This window comes from Canis lupus, chromosome 25, assembly GCF_048164855.1.
Source record: "Canis lupus baileyi chromosome 25, mCanLup2.hap1, whole genome shotgun sequence".
NCBI classification, from domain to species: Eukaryota; Metazoa; Chordata; class Mammalia; order Carnivora; family Canidae; genus Canis; species Canis lupus.
Window position 1 is genome coordinate 42,313,177 of NC_132862.1, and position 17,650 is coordinate 42,330,826.

At 50.3% G+C, this 17,650-nt stretch overlaps 1 protein-coding gene and 2 long non-coding RNA genes across 5 annotated transcripts in view; 2 read left to right on the top strand and 1 right to left on the bottom strand.

Annotated features, from left to right (window-relative positions):
- Positions 1 to 6,445, top strand: part of LOC140617672 (uncharacterized) — a 7,061-nt gene extending 616 nt beyond the window's left edge. The window contains exon 2 of the long non-coding RNA XR_012017857.1: positions 41 to 6,445. This is a non-coding gene — a long non-coding RNA (uncharacterized lncRNA). The remainder of the gene's footprint in view (positions 1 to 40) is intronic.
- On the bottom strand, positions 5,648 to 14,604 carry FKBP4 (FKBP prolyl isomerase 4). Of its 2 annotated transcripts, none has more exons than XM_072799436.1 (10): positions 14,411 to 14,604; positions 12,030 to 12,174; positions 11,206 to 11,348; positions 10,273 to 10,393; positions 9,852 to 10,008; positions 9,107 to 9,197; positions 8,926 to 9,009; positions 8,507 to 8,692; positions 7,753 to 7,992; positions 5,648 to 6,443 (listed from the first exon to the last, which is right to left on the bottom strand). In XM_072799436.1, the coding sequence occupies exons 1-10, from the start codon at positions 14,513 to 14,515 to the stop codon at positions 6,336 to 6,338; spliced, it is 1,380 nt and encodes a 459-aa protein (XP_072655537.1). In that variant the 5' UTR covers positions 14,516 to 14,604; the 3' UTR covers positions 5,648 to 6,335. The 2 variants fall into 2 exon arrangements, with proteins under 2 accessions (XP_072655537.1, XP_072655538.1); XM_072799437.1 differs by lacking the exon at positions 14,411 to 14,604 and adding an exon at positions 13,942 to 14,058.
- Positions 12,045 to 17,209, top strand: LOC140617671 (uncharacterized). Of its 2 annotated transcripts, none has more exons than XR_012017856.1 (2): positions 12,045 to 12,194; positions 16,356 to 17,209. It is a non-coding gene; the product is annotated as an uncharacterized lncRNA (long non-coding RNA). The 2 variants fall into 2 exon arrangements; XR_012017855.1 differs by lacking the exon at positions 12,045 to 12,194 and adding an exon at positions 14,378 to 14,703.
- Positions 17,210 to 17,650: the final 441 nt, after the last annotated feature.

Below are 17,650 nucleotides of genomic sequence, written 5' to 3' on the forward strand. Positions count from 1 at the left end.
AAAAAAAAAAAAAAAAAAAAAAAAAAAAAAAAAAGAGGAGGTGGGTCTTCCGAGCCCCGTGGGCGGGGGCGGGCTCACCGAGCTGCGCTGTGAGTGGCAGTTCCCTGGGCCAGTCCCTTCCTCCAGGTCTCCGCGAGCAGGGGGAGACCAACCTGACGGGGCCGGGCGATCCGCGGGGCTTGACCCCTCACCTTGACCTCTTCCGTGGTTGCCCCGGCGACGGAGAGCCGCAGCCTCCAGACTAAACCAGGAAGTCCTAAAAATCGTGAAACTGACAACGATATGGTTTCCAACAGGGTTCTATTAAAACAAACAAACAAAAAAAAAATGACGTAGCCACCCGTTAGGAGTCCCGAGAACAATGTGAATCGAACCGGAATTTAAAAAAACAATAGAATAGAAAATAGCAAATGACTCTCGAGTACTAGATTTTGTGAAACCTGGGTTTCACTTGTTATATTTATGTATGTATATTTTAGATACTGACTTCCGTGAAAGAAGCATTTTAAAATGGTGCGCGTATGCTTTTGGTCTGTGGCTTGAAAACCACCTGCCGCGAAGCACGTTCGTATATATTGTTTCAGGTAATTAGCCCAACAGCCCTGAGAGGCTGTGGTATTATTCCAGTTTTTTGGGTGAGAAAAACAGGTTCAGCAAGATTGAGTAACCAGACAGAAAGTTGTGGGGATGGGACTCAAATCACGGTTGTTCGATCCAGAACCTCAGCTCCTTTCTACCACTGAGGCTGTAGTTCCCAGAAACGTCCTCAGGCCGGAAGGCGGGGGTTTGGGGTACGCTCCGTTCGCTGCCCTCCGCATCCACACAAAGTTCTTGCCTCCCTGCCTCAGTGGTCTTACTCTGTCTGTACTGTAGATGGGCTGTCACCGCCATGGTTGGTCTCTTGGAAATTTCTTTATTTGGGGTGCCTGCCTCATCAGTCAGGGCATCAGAAGTCTTCCTTGTAGAATTCTGCAGGTCCAGACTAATGTGTGCACTGGTCTTTGAGGAGGTGGACATCGTGAAAATAAGAATATCTACCACACCTGGGGAGGTTGGACCAGGGGGCTGGTCCCACTTTCTACATCTGAACATAGAGGGAGAAGGCACTGGAGGCGGGACTTTTTGCCTGGGGATGGGAGAGGGAGGTGGCACGTTTTGTCCCAGACGTCCCTATGGATCTGACAGCTAGATAAGATGAGAACAAGGAACAGCAAACAGAACAGTAAACAGGAGGCTGTCCAGACAAATAGCTGGAGACTGCAGATACACTCGAGTTTCTGTTTTGATGGTATACCGTGGGCTTGGTGGGGTCCATTCAAAGGCTCTGTGTCACACAGGTGTACCTGGTGCTTTAAATGCATGATCTTACTATGGAGGGGTTGCACACAACCTCATCCTGCACTACCATATCTCTGTTTTCCTCTCATTCTAGCTCATACCCCATGCTTCCTCTTAGGTCTTAAGGGATGGAAAAAGAAAAGCTGTTTTAAAAATGCTTACTTCTAAATGAAAGTTAAATGGTGTTGAATTGTGTTTCTTTTCTCTGTTATTTCTCTATTGTTTTCTCTTTTTCCAGCCTTTTGAATGAAATTATAAAAGTAAATAATTAAGTAAATTCATAAATAACCCAGGACAAAATAGGTAAGGCTCACTCAGCTTCTACTACCAAGTGCCCTGGCCTGACCCAGTTCTTTGAAATCATACCCTGACCCAGCACTTCACACTTAGTTTTATCTCCTTCAACAGTTGTGTTTCTGGTTCTTGACCCTTCTTTGCCACAGGCTGCCTGTTAATGTTTCTCCTGTAGGTGCTGTCGTTATGATGACATTATGTCACATGACAACTTGGATACCATGTCTTTGGGCTTTTGTCAAGAGAGTCAAATAAAGTTAGTAAGGAAGGTGAGATAGATCTCCAAGAAATATGACAAGAATGGAATCTTTCTAGTCTCCCCACCTTGCGTCAGTTACTTCATCTGGGTTGTGTGTTACATTCTTTGGAAGTGGAACACACTAGGCAATTGCAGAGCCATGTGGACAGATCCCTAGCTCCACAAGGAACACCCCTGTTGTTGGCCCTTCATAATGGGATGGTTGATGGCACGATCCACTGGCACCATCTAGAGCTAGTCTTTTTTAAGCCAAGCACGCTTTCAGCATGGGTGTTGGCTTACTCCCCAGAACTTGCTCACCAGGCCATCTTCCTGGTTAGATGACATGGATACAGTTGTGTGGGTGGCATATTGTTTACCAGTCAGCCCAATGATAGCTTCATTAGAAACCTGCTATGGGAAGGAGGGACGTTAAATGGGAAGCATTTCCAGGGAGATACTTTGCCCACTTCTAATTCCAGGAGTGGACAGAGGGGTCCAAATTTTGCATACCTAGGATGGCCAAGTAAGAAACAGGACCTTGAAAACGCTCTACATATGAGGCCCAGAAACACTTACCATCCAGGGAGTAGGGTCTAGGGCTTCCTAATGGGCTCAGTTTGAGAATGCCCTTCCCTCTCTAGTCTGCAATGCACCTTAGCATAAAAGGTCCTGAGAAGTCCTCAAGTACAGAAAACTGTTTCTCAGACTGACTGGAAATTAGGACAACAATGTGGGCAGCCCCGCTATGAGTGAAACGCTGTCATTCAGAGCTCTTTTTGAGTCCCACCTACTTCTTTGCATGTTTGGCTCTGTCAGAAAGGATCATCCACTCTGGGAGGCTTTGATCCTAGAGCCTGTCAGGCTTGTCATCTGGTTTTGTTTTAAAGGATTTTAAGTAATCTCTATAGCCAACATGGGACTGAACTCACAACCCTGAGATCAAGCGTTGTATCAAGTGTACAAGCACTGTACGGACTCACCTTACCGGGCGCCCCAGGGTCGTTTTCTGTTAAAAAGCCTACTGTTATTAACTGAAGGATGAAGATAGTCCTTCATTTTCTCTAAGGTCCAAACATGAAAAAATGGGCTTAAAAAACCAAGGATGATGAAAATGTGTCGAACTAGATAGAGGTGGTGGTCTTACAGTGATGTGATTGGACTAAATACCACTGCATTGTTCATGTTAAAACGGTTAATTTTATACTATGTGAATTCCACCTCAATAAAAAAAAATGCAAACAGAACTATTTTATGTGTGAAGCACTCCTAACAGTTGGAACGGGAGACGGGTGATCCTGGAACCTACTGGTTGGATGGGTAGGGGGAGGGTTTGACCAGTCCTCTCCTTTAGCCAAAGAACTCTGCAAATTTGTGAAGGCACTGGTTTTTTTTCTTTTCTTTTTTAAGATTTTATTTATTCCACTTTAAAAAAATGTTGCTTTTTATTATTTATTTTTAATATTTTATTTATTTATTCATGAGAGACACAGAGAGAGAGGCAGAGATACAGGCCGAGGGAGAAGCAGGCTCCATTCAGGAAGCCCGATGTGGGACTCTATCCCAGAATTCCAGGATCATGCCCTGGGCCAAAGGCAGAGGCTCAACTGCTGAGCTACCCAGGCGTTCCAGATTCCACTCTATTAAGGGAAATGAGATGCACAGCTCCCCCTTTTGACGGTGGTGTGGCTGGTCTAGTGTGAGGGAGTCAAGTGCTCCACGGCTGGCATAAGGCAGGCAGGGCCAGGACCCACAGAACTGTGGACCTCAGTAAAAGTTCTGACCTTCAGGCTAAATGGGATGGGAAGTCATCGACAGGGTTTTAAGCAGTTGGAGGAGTAGGACTTGAATGCAGTGTTGAGTGAATTACAAGAGGGAATGCAAGCTAGGAGGAACCTTCTGCAAAAAGGAGACCCGGCTCAAGGCGCATGGTGCTGTTGGGGAAAGGCTGCTAGAATGGAAATGGGAACTTGATGTGAGGATCGGCACTAGGACAAGATGAACCCAATCTTAAATTTTCTAAATCTGCAGTAACTGCTAGCAGTACTAGTTACTGGTTTTCCTTATTTGAGCACATTATCTCCATCCGGGAAGATTTTGAGTATTGGTGAGGAAATGTTCAATTGATGAGGCTGTGAAGCTGATGGTCCAAAGCAAAGTGGAAGTACATGACACACCTGTTTTTAATCCTTAAGGCTTTTTTTCTTCTTCTTTTTTTTTTTTTTAACATTTTACATATTTGAGGAAGGAGGAGAGCACAGAGGGAAAAGCAGACTCCTCATTGGGCAGGGAACCCAATGCAGGGCTCTGTTCCAGACCCTGGGATCATGGCCAGAGCTGCACACAAACGCTTAACGGACCCACCCAGAACTTCTGGTCACTTAAGTAAAACATCTTCACAGTAGTCTTAATATTACATTGACCAAGGCTTGTCCAGCTCCAGGATTCTATAGAAATGCATTTGTTTTACATTCCTAGAATCCCACGGAATCATTCAGAGCTGGAAAGAGTTTTAATTCTTGTCCACGCCCCTGTTTTTGGAGCTAAGGAAATAGGTTCACCTTGCCCAAGATCACAGGAGCCTCCTAACAAGTTTGGATTTGTTCCAGAGAGCTCAAAATCCAGGCAGACCCTTCTACTTAACTTGAGCCTTGTTTTCATCTGTAAAATGGGGGAACACCTTTGTAGGATGGTTGCAAGGATTAAGGTTAATTCACACAAGGCTCTGGTTTAGTCCTAGCCTTCTGTCCTAGGTGCATAATGAGGGTCAGCTATCGTTGGCTACAGGGGCAAGATGGATCTTAGCATACCAAAGACCCAGGTGCACAGGACTGTGTTAAACTCCGCAAGAGTACAAGTGGGCACTGGGAGACTAAACTGAATTTTAGTTTGGACTCGTGGAAAGAGCCATGCTGTAGGATGTGGGGAGATTTCCATACACATTAATCTTCCACAGTAAAAGCACAGAGAAAAAAAAAAAAGTAAAAGCACAGAGAAATCGCTTCTGGAACTGTATAAGCACGTGAGTAAGCAAACTACCTCTACCACCGTATAGAAAGGACAACTTACAGGAGGGAAGAAGGCCACAGATAGAGGCTTTAGCCTGCTGCCACAACCATCGGGAGAAGACAAGACTTGTGCCCCTTGGCTTCTCCCAGGGCCCCTGGGTGGATATAGGAGGCAAAGATCAACACAGAAAAAAGTCTAAGCTCTTTCCTATTAAGGTCTACAGAGAAGCTGGAAAGCAGACCTGAGTGTGTACCAGAGTTCCCTGGCTTGAGTGCGGTTCTTCCCTACCATACATAATTGTGTAAAAGGTATCTTACTGGAGGGTTGCTAATATATTTCTACCTTGAGAAGAAACCAAGTAAAAAAAAAAAAAAAGAAAAGAAACCAAGAAAGTCTTGTGCTTTCTGCTAGATCACTTAAGGCAGAAGTAGACAAATCTAACCCGAAACCACACAAGCGGTGCCGGTACTTTATTGTATCTTTCCTCCTGTTAAAGAAGAGCAGAGCTCTGAGAACTCACCCCGCTGTGGGGTGGGGGTGTTGGGAGCCTATGGGAGGTGGAAGGCATTGCCCAGCTGTGGTCTGTATGGCACCCGGGAGGCCCTGGTGCTGGCACCACTCCATGCTCACACAACGCTTCTTGATCGGCCACACCTGAAGCACGACTAGGGGTGAAACCTGTATAGTGAACCCTCAGTTTTGTCCCCAAAGCGTAGCCATCATGCCCACCCTCTGAGCCCCAACAGAAAGGGTTGCTGGACACCCAGGTTTTATTTCCACTTTATTGCTCAAGCACAGAACTTGAGGTAAGCCCAGACCTTCAGCAACGTGCAGAGAAGAGGCTGAGGGGATTGGGGACACAACCTGGCTGAGAAGAGAAACTGATCCAAAGGGAAATACTGGTGGGGGGACAGGAGGTGGTCGTCGGGACACCAGAAGACATCTTAGCCATACCATCTGAGGGGAGGATGGCAGCAGAGAACAGTTTACGGGCACAGCAGTGGTTCTTCCCATGCCCCTAGCACCCACATGGAGGCCACATGTTTAGGAATGGACCAGGAGGAGGAAAGGACGAAAATGGCTGGAGGCTCCCTCTCCACCCTGGTTTCCCATCAGACCTCGAGTAGCATCCCTACCACTCACTCCCTTCTACCATTTGGAAAATGGACATAGCAAACAAAAGAAGCAAAATAAATTAACATTCTGATGAGTGTGCGTGTGGATGGACATTCATTCACATGTAATGGGGGGAGAGGGAAGGGAAGAGGGGGTGACACCACCTGAAATGATCCCCCAGCCTACTCCTTTCCCCTTTCCCCCAAAGCCACCATCTAACCAGATAGAAAAATAAAGGTCTAATTCACTCAAAATTCTTCAGTTTTTACAAAACTAACAGGGTGGAGGAGGGGAGGGAGCAGGGGAGGCAGGCAGCCGCAGGAATAGGGCTCGGCAGAGGCTATGCTTCCGTCTCCACCTGAGGTTGGCTCCCTGCCACATCATTCTTCTGCTCATCCTTCATCTCTGTGTCAGCATGATGGTTTCCCGCAGCTACTGCTGCCTTGGCCTGGGAGAAAGGAGGAAAGTAGGGGAATGGAGAAGAGTAGGGGGATGAGTTCCAGTTCTCATCGGGCCCAGGCCTCAGATGAGAAAGGGGACTTGTGCTCCATGTCCCTGCTCCACTTGCCTGCACTGAGCTGATGGCAGTGACTAGCAATAGTGACCTGCCACACTGACACCGTGTCAGGTCTGTACCACAGACTCCTATCCTCTTTGCCTCTCAAGTTAAAAAAAAGATACACACTAGTTTCTAACAGAATTACACTGACACAACAAACTCCCTCTCTAGGTATGTCCTAAGATACACAGAAGTATACATTTTCAAGATCACTTGGTGCAATACTACGTAAAACTGTACTTGTCCAAAATGGTAATGACTCCCACACGGGGCTCCTGATCACTCTACCGCTAGTCCAAACTGATATCTTTTAAGTGCAAAATAATACCATGGATTTCTGGAGCCTGACTCGAGTCTGAAAAATAAATGTGATTAAAAAAAATAATATGTTACAGTATTTATACCTTGAGTCAACTAAGTATTAAAATTAATCTCTCCTGTTTCCGTTCACTTTTCTAGCACGCTATTAGAAAACTGCAAATCACTATACAGGTTGCATTATTCTTCTATTCACCAGTACTGGTTTGGAACACTGGAAGGTTAACAGGGACTGGAAAAAACAGTAGGCTGTATGCCTATGAGGGAACACCATAGGCTCAGTGAAGAATGTGAAGACAGTTTATGCTGATATAATCCTGTAGACAGGATATGAACAAAGCATAATGCACAAAACCGGTAGAACGTGTTGCCTTTTATTAGGGAAAAGGAAGAAAATGTAACTGGTCTACTTGTCAGATAATTTACTGGAATTCCAGTAAATTATTTCCAGATAACATACTGCAGTCCTCTAAACATTGGTCTTACCCAGTTGCTCCTCAGTGGTAGGAGACTTCACGTTCTTTCATGTGGTTTAAATATAACTATGTAAAACTCTATTACCTGTTTCAACATAGGCTTTTAAACCTAAGTTTTAAAAAGGCAAAAAGAATGGAGGTTGGGAAGCACACAGAGGGCAATCGCTCCCAAGCTGAGGCCTGGGGGGGTGGTTTTCAGCCCTGATCACAGAGGCAGGGTGGCCCTCCAACAGGGGTCTTGCTGAGGAGTGTTCATGTTCTTGCTCTAGGACAAGGGCAATGTCTGGTTTCCAGGAGTGGCACACATGACCACAGGCCAGGAGCCGCAGTGGCTGGGGCAGGCCCAGGGCTGGGGCAGGGCTTTTCTTCTGTCTCTCCCACCCATTCCCTGTCCCAAACCTTACCTTGCTCTCCTCCTCAGCCAGCCTCTCAAACATGTTGGCATATAGCTTCTTCTCCCTCGCAAGCTGCTTGCGGATCCGCTGCTGGCACACAGCCAGCTGGGCCTTGGCAGCTTTGTTGCTGGGGTAGAGCTGCAGGACCTTCTGGAAGTCAGCCCGTGCCAAGTCAAAGTCATTCACCGCCAGGTGGGCCTCTCCACGGCGGAAGAGGCCCTTCTCGTTGTTGCTGTCCAGTTCTAGGGCCTAAGGACACGGAGAGGAAGCAAGAGCAAGACCTCAGCCCCTTGGCCTGTCTGGCCGGACTGGGTTTCAGAGGAGCCCTCAGTAGAACACAACCTGCTAGCTCCACCTCAGGAAGGGGGGAGGGGTAGTCTTCAGGCATTAAAGGGAAAAGACCGAGGTCTAGGAAAGAACCCCAGTTAGTCCATGACGCAGAGAGAAAACAGGGCTTTCGATGAAAGACCATGCCAACACTTCCATTCTCTCGAGAATAAAGCAACTACTAAAGAGGCACGGGCTAGGGACTAGGGCAAAGGAAACGCCGTAGCAGTCTTTCCCCTCCTCTGACTCCAGAGCACTAAAGCCAAGGGGCTTGCTTCTCGAAGCCCTTGCCCCGGGGCCTTTCATCTCAGGGCTCCCACTGGTCCACCTGCTACCCTAACTCCTGCCCCAGTCCTGAGGCCAAGTTTCAGACCAGCTGGCAGCTCACGCAACCAAGCCCGTGAATGCTGCGCCCATGCCTTTCCATGGGCCTCACCTTGTTACAGCTCTCAACGGCAGCTGAGAAGGCCTGCAGTTTCAGATGACACATGGCCAGGTTGAGGTGGGAGGCCAGCCGGAGGGCCTGTGCCTTCTGTGCGTCCTCATTAGAGAAACTTGACTCATATTCCAGCCAGGATATGATCTTCTTGTACTGTAGTAAAGCTTGCTTGTACTTGCCTTCCTAGAAAGGGAGGGGGGCTCAGGCACCAGGAAGACACTCTGCAGATAAGGGGACCAGGGAGTCCTGCCTCCCCCTTCCCCTGCCAGACCAGCTAGCTCAGATATACTAGGTGCCGACTGTAGGTGTGCCCAGTCCTCTCCCTGGCAGAAAATGAGTTTTCTAGTCATTGGGGAAGGCTAGGCCCAGAAGAGCCCTCCCGGGGAGCGTCCTCAGGGCCCCAGACGCTGGCTCACCTTGAAGTACACGGTGCCTCGCTCTTTCACTATGGTGCTCTGTTCCAACTTCTCCTCTGAGTTCATCTCCCAAGACTCCTTGGCCTGCCGTACCCCCAAGGGAGACACAGAGTCGTCAACTACCCCAAAGCCATGTCCCGGGACCCAACTCCTAGACAGACAAGACCCTGAGCAAACTCACCTTCTCAAAGCTCTTGAGGTGTATTTCGTATTTCAGCTCAGCATTTGGTGGGATCTGGAACTTGTCCTTCCCAACACTGCCAAAAGCATAGCTGGGGGGCGGGGGGCAGGGGGGAGAGAAAGGTCACTGCAGCCACACTCAACCTGCTCCCAGCTGAAAAGGCTTCCTGTCTGTTTCCTGCGAAGCACCTCCCCGTCCCTTGAGACTTGGTTCAAATGTTTCCTGTTTGGCAGAATCTTCCCTGACCTCTTCACACAATTAGCTGGTCTCATAGCATCTCCCATATCATTCTAACTCATACTAACGGTGGAATAGTCACTAACTTACTAATTACTAAATCTCACTGAATGAATCACTAGAAGGCAGGGCTAATCTCTCTAAATATCCAGGAATCTTCAGTACTGCTCCTGGCACATAATAGGTGTTTTTCAATAAGCATCATTAATGATGGAGTATTGCTTAACAGGAGACAAAGATTTTGTGTTGGTAGAGGAGGCAATGTAGAGGAGCCATGACTGAAAAGATTAGGTTTTGATTCAAATGTAGACAATTATGAGCATGCTCCTAAATACGAAGGGAATCACATTTGCTGTGCCAAGAGTCACAGGGACCTCTAGTGAGGCTGTGGGGGTAGTGAACACACACAGAGGAAGAGCTACAAGGGGCTGGTTACACAACTCACTGTGGACATGTACAATCCTGACCTTGGATCACGCACCTGCTCTACTAAGTGCCCACTCCTCACCTGGGCTTGAGGTACACAATGGAATGTTCTCCTTTTTCCATGCGCTGAATGGCTTTCTCCAGCCCACAAGGCAGGTCCAGGCTCTCTCCCTCGCCAACCTCAAAGTGGAGCTCCCGCTGGTCAAACATCTGGTCCTTGTAGTACCCTTCCAGTGTAACTGGCAGGGAGAAGAGGCAATGTGCCAGGGATGTGAGCAGGCAAGAGACTGAGGAAGGATGCCACCAGCCTCCCTCCGTGACCTCCTCACTTCCTGCCCCCAAGGTGCCCTTGTCATGTTCTGAGCTGGAGGGACGTTGAGAAGATATGATCTAATCCCTCGTTTCTCAGATGAGATACTAGGATCAGAAAAGGAAGGGACTTGCCCAGAGCCCCAAGCCCTAAGTACCAGAATCTGAACCGAAACCCCAGACTGCTATCTCACCATCCACGATAGCACCCTCGTTGGGCCTGGCATAGCCTTCGCCCCGAGTCCGTATTCTCCGGATGATCCCGCCATCTTCTTCTTCTGTCAGGTCCTCTCCCCTGAACTCGAACAACTCCACCTGTGGGATGAGACGGAAGGCGACACAACTCCTTTCAGCACTAACTCATCAGCGGTGAGCTGCAGTTTTTCTCTCTCCAGAAGAGTCCCTGGTAACTGCCAGACCAGGCCCGACCACAAGGGCAGCAAACCGAGAGTGGACAAAGCGGCCCTTCTGCTAAGTTCTGGTCTCAACTTTGGTAGAGGTGGGCCGGTCAAGCAGATCTGGTTGACCTCAGCTCCACATAGGGAGGACATGTTCCAGCCCACTGAGAAAGCCAAGCTGGTAGGCAGTGGAAATGACCGAACATCTTTCAGCAAGTCTCCCGAACATTCTCCAAGCATCCACTAATGAGGGCTCAGCCATTGTCAGACTGAATGGTGTGAAGTCCCCCGTCTCAGGGAAGGCTCTCATCGCCGTGGCCCACGGGGAGATCTCTCCCCTCCTTTGATCTGTAAAGCACTGATGTTCTATACTGCCATCTATCACTATATAGATTCTAACCCCCAGAGCCCTTTCAGTGGAATTCTAACCTCTCTGGGCATTGTTCCAGAAATAAAACATGCCTCAACCCTTACCCTACTTCAAGTCTGAGGACGAATTTGTGGCCACCTCTTTCCCCCCGAAATCTCCATTAGTGGCTGTGCTCTGGCAACAGCAGGCTATGTGCACAGCAGAGCCAGCTGCCCTCTCCAGGGCTCTTCCTCCCCTAAGGCCAGGCCCTTAGCCTTGGCTACATTGTCTCCAAGCGGCAGGAAGCCCTGGAAGGCAGCCAGGCCCTGGGCTGAGAGAAGGCTGGCTCTCTGCCTTGCTCTCTGTGCCTGGACACTCACCTCAAACACAAGCGTGGCATTGGGGGGGATTTTTGGAGGGCTGCCTGCCGAACCGTAGGCATATTCTGGTTTGCAGGTGATGTGGCACACTTCTCCCACCTTCATGGTTCCTACAGCAATGTCCCAAGCCTTAATGACCTCCCCTGTAGGCACAGAAAGCAAACAGGTCCTCCTTGGCAGGGAGCTGACCCTGGGCTCAGACAGTAGCTCCAGAGACCTTTAGGACACTATGCCCACATGGAAGCTACACACTCTTTAAAAACGAGACCAGGGAGGTAGAAAACCTGGTTGCAATAAGCACTGTCAGGCCCCAGATCTCTTTTAAGATATTACTCAAGTCTGGAACAAAGTTGTTTAAGAAACCAGGGAATCGGGATCCCTGGGTGGCGCAGTGGTTTAGCGCCTGCCTTTGGCCCAGGGCGCCATCCTGGAGACCCGGGATCGAATCCCACGTCGGGCTCCCGGTGCATGGAGCCTGCTTCTCCCTCTGCCTATGTCTCTGCCTCTCTCTCTCTCTCTCTGTGTGACTATCATAAATAAATAAAAATTTAAAAAAAAAAAAAAAAAAGAAAGAAACCAGGGAATCTACCCCTGAAGAGGAACTGAGGCGTCCAAAGGTGATTAGGGAAGGTGAGAGAGAGATAGAGAGTGAGAGAGAGAGATCAACACGGTTCCAGCAGAGGAGAAGAAAAAACGAGTTTAACGAGAAAAATTCATGGACTGAACAAACCATTCCTCCTTACGCTTCTGAAAGTATGGTTTCTGCTTGTGAAAGCTTACACCCTCCGCAGAGCTGATGCTCCCAACCCACTAACCGTGCCTACCTTTGCCCAGGTCAAAGGAGAATTTGTCCTTGCGGTCCAGACTGGAGTCAAACTTGGTGCCATCTAACAGCCAGCCAGTGTAGTGGACAAAGACTCGGTCCCCAATCATGGGCATCTCCGTGCCTGTGCCCTCTCGCTTGATGACCTGGGAGGAAGGCAGAGAAGGTGAGTACTGGGAAAGCTTGCTGGCTTTCCCGGGGCATGGGGGCTGAATGAGGCACTTAAACTGCCCACACAGACTCTGATGCAAACATAGAGGGACCCTTCTGTCACACTGTAAGCAAAAGGACTAAACCTCCCGTGATTGTGACATTAAGTCTGGCTAGAAGCCAGCTGACACCCTGCCTCCATCTTTCTTGAGGTGCAATAGGACTTGGGATCCTGGAGTCCCGGGATCAACTGCCACGTCAGGCTCCCTGCATGGAGCCTGCTTCTCCCTCTGCCTGTGTCTCTGCCCCTCTCTTTGTGTGTCTCTCATGAATGAATTTTTTTAAAAAAAAAATTTTTTTTTAGAAAAGAAAACCAAAAACCTCAAGACAGGGATGCCTGGGCGGCTCAGTGGTTGAGCATCTGCCTTAGGCTCAGGTCATGATCCTAGGATCCCAGGATCAAGTCCAGAATCAAGCTCCCTGCAGGGAGCCTGTTTCTCCCTCTGCCTATGTCTCTGCCACCTCTCTATTTTTCATGAACAAACAAAATCTGTAAAAAAAAAAAAAAAAAAAGAGAGAGAGAAGAAAACTCAAAACAGAAACCCGGAGTTCAAGTTTTTGCTCTATGATCTTGTATAAGTCAAGCTTTCTAGACTTTATTTGTAGACTGGTGATAATAGTCCCTATCAGGATTGGAGAATTAAACTGGTAAAAAGCTGAAAATTATTATCAGTAGAAAAGAGAGAACCATTTATGCTAGGTTTCCTCATTCTTCCTAAATGCTGGTGGTCATCATATCAGGGTCTGGTTTGTGGACAGAAATAGAATAATGGACAGGATCGCAGAAGTCCAAAAGAGGCTGTGAAAATACCAGGTCACCGATGGGCACAGGGGCACTGAGACTCAGGACAGGAGCATTCACTTGATTGGGAAGCAAGTGAAGTGTTTTGAGAACTAGAGCCTTTCTCAGGAAGATTTGCTGCTCTTCTTTAGCATTTATATAAGGGGACAAGGAGACTCCATGGATCACCTGGAACGTATGTGGTTACCTATTAAGGGAAAGCCTGCATAACAGAATGGGCAGAAGCCTTGAAGAGTACAAAAGGGAGGGAGTGGAAGAGAAAAGGGCAAAGGACCCTTCTGGGAATAATAAACTTGTAGAAACCATCAGGACGCTGGAGAGAGAAGAGAAAGCCACATGCTCACTGGGAGAACAGCTTAAGATTCCGAGATCTGGGCAAAACCAGGACCGTTTCTGGACCAGTTTATGGGTTCCCTGAGGTCTCCAGCTTTGCCCAGGTCTCTCTCGCTCTCTCTCACGCAACTAAGCAGTGGGAAGCCAGGATGAAAAGAAACACTGCATGAGGAGGAGGCATGAAATCCAGCCTGGGATTTCGCCATCCTGTACTGCACAGAACCTGCTCTGAAGCACCATCAAGTCGCCCTGACCCAGGTCAAGATGCCCTGCCCCCCGAGGCCCGGCCCCCTCCCTCCGCGGCTCCGCGGCTCCCAGCAGAGCACCTCCTCCCGGCCCGCAGCCCGGCCCCGGCTCACGAGGGGGAGGGGAACTACAGGTCCCGGCATGCCGCTCGCTGGCCCTCCCGGGGCGGGGGCGGGGGCGGGGGCGGGGGGAGGGGGCCAGCATGGCTGGGCCGGTGACCTCGCTGGGTCCCAGCCTCTGGGAAGGGGGCCGCCGGGGGGACGGAGGGCGCCACCGGCTCTGCTGGCGCCAGGCCCCGGGCCGGGCCAGGTCGCAGCAGAACCTCTGGGCCAGGAAATCAGTCCGGTGGCCGCTCCGGGTCCGAGCTCATGTTTAACTGCCCGAGGCAGCCGAGATCTCGCAGCAGCGCCCGCGGACGCGTCCAGGGGCTTCCCGGCTGCAGCTGGCGGCGGGGCGGCGGGGCCGCGGGGCCGGGGCCGGGTGCGGGGGGCGGCGGGCGGCGTCGGGGCCGGCCCGGGCCCCCTGGCGGCACCTCGCGTGCCACCGGCGGCCCCGCCCCTCCCTCCGCGCTGCACCGCGCACGCCGGAGTTGGCGCTGCGGTCGGGCCCGGACGCCGCGGAACGGCCGAGGCCCCCGCGCACCCCGCCGCCCGACAACGCAGCCCGGGCCGGGAGGGCGATGCACGGGGCCGCGGGCGCACGCCCGGCTCACGGCGCGCGCGGACGCTGCAGGGGCGCCCGGGGGTCCCCGGCTCGGCGGGAGGCCGGCCGCCCGCGCCGCCGCCGCGTACCTTCAGCACGCCTTCGTCCTGCTTGGGGCTGACATCCACCCCCTCGAGGGGAAGCGGCGCCGACTGCGCCCCGCTCTCGGCCGCCTTCATCTCCTCGGCGGTCATCGCCGCTCGGTGCGCCGTTTACGCCGGGAGCCGGGAGCCGGGAGCCGGGAGCCGGGCCGTCTGCTGGGGGAGGCGGGCGGGAGGGCGCTGGCGGCGGCCGCCCGGCTGCGCACCGGCCTCGGGCTCCAACACCGCTGGCTCCGGCGCGCTCGCGGCCCGCGGCGGGTTCGGCGCGGGAGCGGGAGTCGGTGGGTAATGAGCGGCCGCGGGGAGCGATTGGTGCCACCCGCCGCGGAGGGAGGGGCTGGGAGGCGCAGGGGCGGGAGCGAGGGGCGGAGGGGGCGGGGGCGGAGAACTTTCTGGAGACGGCGGCCGCCGAGCCAGTTCGGGCCCTGCTGCTCGGGGTGCCTGTGTGAATGTGCGCGGCTTGGGCTTCGGGTGGGTTTTTTTTTTTTTTTTTTTTTTCCCCTTTCCCCCGGTTCTTTCCTCCCTGCGGCCGCCTGGCCTCCCTCTCCCCACGCTGGGGCCCTCGGACTGCGGGGGCTTCCCCCGCTCACCCGCACCCCACCCCCACCCGAGCGCCCTTCCCTGGCCCTCCCCCGCCCGTTTCCCGGTCTAACCAGATTCTTCCAGATCCTTCTCGATCCCCTGCACCAGCCCCAGGCCGAGGGTGCCCGCCGCCCCAGGTCCGCCCCAGGTCCGCCCCAGATCCGCCCCGTCGTTGCAGCCTGCGGCGTGCTGTGCCCCGACCCGCGCAGCCGGACGTGATCTCCCCGCACACGAGACGCGCATTTTTATAAGCCGGCGGCGGGCGCACGCGGCGCGGCCTCGCATCTCTGCACTCAGCGTACAGACGCTTAGAGGGCTGGGGGGAGAGAAGGGAAGGGGGCTCGGCGACCCCAGTGCTCGGAATCTGGGAGAACACCCCTGAATTCCCCAGACCCGGGAACACGTGCCGCCTTTAGCTTAAAATGGTCGGAGCAGGATTTGCAAGAAATGACCCGCTGAGCTAAGGACTCTAAATGGGACGCATATTAAAGGGACCTTCCCCAGCTATGATAGGAGGACCCTTTAGATTAATATTTAAAAATGGAAATTGTTTCAAGTCACGAAAACAGTCACTCCTTTTTACCAAAGACCCACGGCAATGAAAATTTTCTGCCTGATACTTGGTTTTCGAGTATCTACCGACTGCCTGTGAGTGCAGAGCAGCTGTGCGGCAAGTCAGAGCTCTGCAGCCCCTAGCTACCTGAATAGATAGATTTTGCCTTTGACAAAAAAGAATCATCTAGAGAGTGTCGATTTTGCTCAGCACTTAGCCCCAGTTTAACATAGTGCCTGGTGAGTGGAGTCAAATAGTTTTTGGCTGCATAAGTTTGTATTCCAATAATAATCTTTTTTTGGAGCCCTCACTATATGCCTGGCACTGTGCTGTTGTATGCAAACTGTCGCGCTTAGGTACATAATTTACCCTATTATGGATGAAATTGCAGCTCCATAAGGTAATTGGATCATTCGTTATAGCCCTGTCTGATGGAGTCTGACGGGAAGGGAATGCAGAAGAAATAAAACCATTTCCTCCAGCAATTTATAGCAGATGACTTGAGCCACAACTAAGAAGTGTCTCATTAGATGATTGGGGATACCCATTAGATTTATGGGGGGATAAATCTATTTATTTTCTATGCGTCCCTCAGTAGAGTAGGAAGTAACACTGAAAGTTCTCCAAAACTCCAGGAGACAAGGGTGGTGGGTAAGGTGCTAGCTGGCTGGTTTGGCAGTTATCTTGGTGTTGGTTTATGCACTTGGCTACACCAACGTGTGGTAGTTTCTTTTCTTTCTTTTTCTTTTCTTTTTTTGGTTTTGATTTTATTTACTGATTTTTTTTTTTTTTTTTTAGAACGGGAGAGAATCTCAAGTGGACTCCGGGCCCCATTCCTGGGCTCAACCTCACCTGGAGATCATCACCTGAGCCAAAACCCAAGAGCCAGACATTTAACCAACTGAACCACCCAGGTGCCCCTGTGCTAGTTTCTTTCGATGCTAAGACCACTGGGTATTATCTGGAGGAATGAGTTGGGATGAAAAAGGAAAGTTCACCTTTAGAGGACTGCTTTTCTACATCTTTTTTATTACTCACAGCAAATAGCATAAGTCTATATCTTTTAGTTTCTGTTAACACATAGTGCTGAAGATGCACCTGCCACTGAGAGTTGGGTCACCCATGTACTATTTTGATCTGAGGCAGGTTCTGGGGATGGTAACATTTGTCAGTGAGAGGAGTTATAACAGTTAGGAAAGAGGGAACATGCGGCAAGTATCCAGCACAGTGCCCACCTTTGAGTGGGTGGTTTACAGAATGGTCATTACTCTAATGTGATAAGTGTAATGGCAGAGATAGGGGAAGAGTGGTCTATTAGAGAGGGGAATGATAGGGTGGAAGGGAAAGGGGAAGGATAGGAGGGAAAGGTTTCCAGTGAGAAAGTTCTGACTCTGTTCAGTGGATGAGTAAGGAGGGGCTGGGAGGTGGAAGGGAGAGAGGAGGGGGCAGTAGGCATTGGGTTCCTGAATTCCCAGACCAGAACCTTACGGTTCCTAGATTTTTTTCCTGTTTCTTTATATTCTTCTGATTGCAAAACTTACATATACTCAATGTAGAAAGTATGCAGATATTTTGTTCTTTCCCTCCCCTGACTTTTCCCATTTCCAGCTCATTGAAATCAGTATTCCCATTAAAGGTGTTTAACAATGTAATTATTTGCACTGGTATTATTCACTCATTCAAAATCCTTCCAAAATTTTCCCTTTCTGCTAGAAGAAGAGAACATACTTTTTTTTTTTTTTTTTTTAAATCATCCACCTTATTCTGGAGATGACTCAAGCTGTGGTCAGAAGCTTTGTTATTGCCAAAATCGGCCTTCCTGTGCTCATCTAGTTCACCTCTCTAATGCTAGGTGCATCCTTCAGACATGAAGACCCCGTTGTCTTTTTTTTGTTGTTGTTGTTGTCCCCGTTGTCTTTATAGTTGCTATTTTCACCTTCTTACACTGCCAGTGCTCTTAAACGTTAAAAAAAAATATGTATCTGTATCATTCAAAAGTATGTGAGATGAGTATGTAGGTGTTTGTAACGTACGCATACACATAGTATGTCCCATACGAACATGATGAACCTTGGGAATATACCACCTAGCCT

Excerpts from the sequence above, each read along its gene's own strand:
- FKBP4 (XM_072799436.1), bottom strand. The coding sequence starts at position 14,515 with ATGACCGCCGAGGAGATGAAGGCGGCCGAGAGCGGGGCGCAGTCGGCG. Across the intron at positions 11,349-12,029 it reads CTCCTTTGACCTGGGCAAAG|GGGAGGTCATTAAGGCTTGG; the intron begins GTAGGCACGGTT and ends CTGTGCCTACAG. Across the intron at positions 6,444-7,752 it reads TGGCTGAGGAGGAGAGCAAG|GCCAAGGCAGCAGTAGCTGC; the intron begins GTAAGGTTTGGG and ends CCTTTCTCCCAG.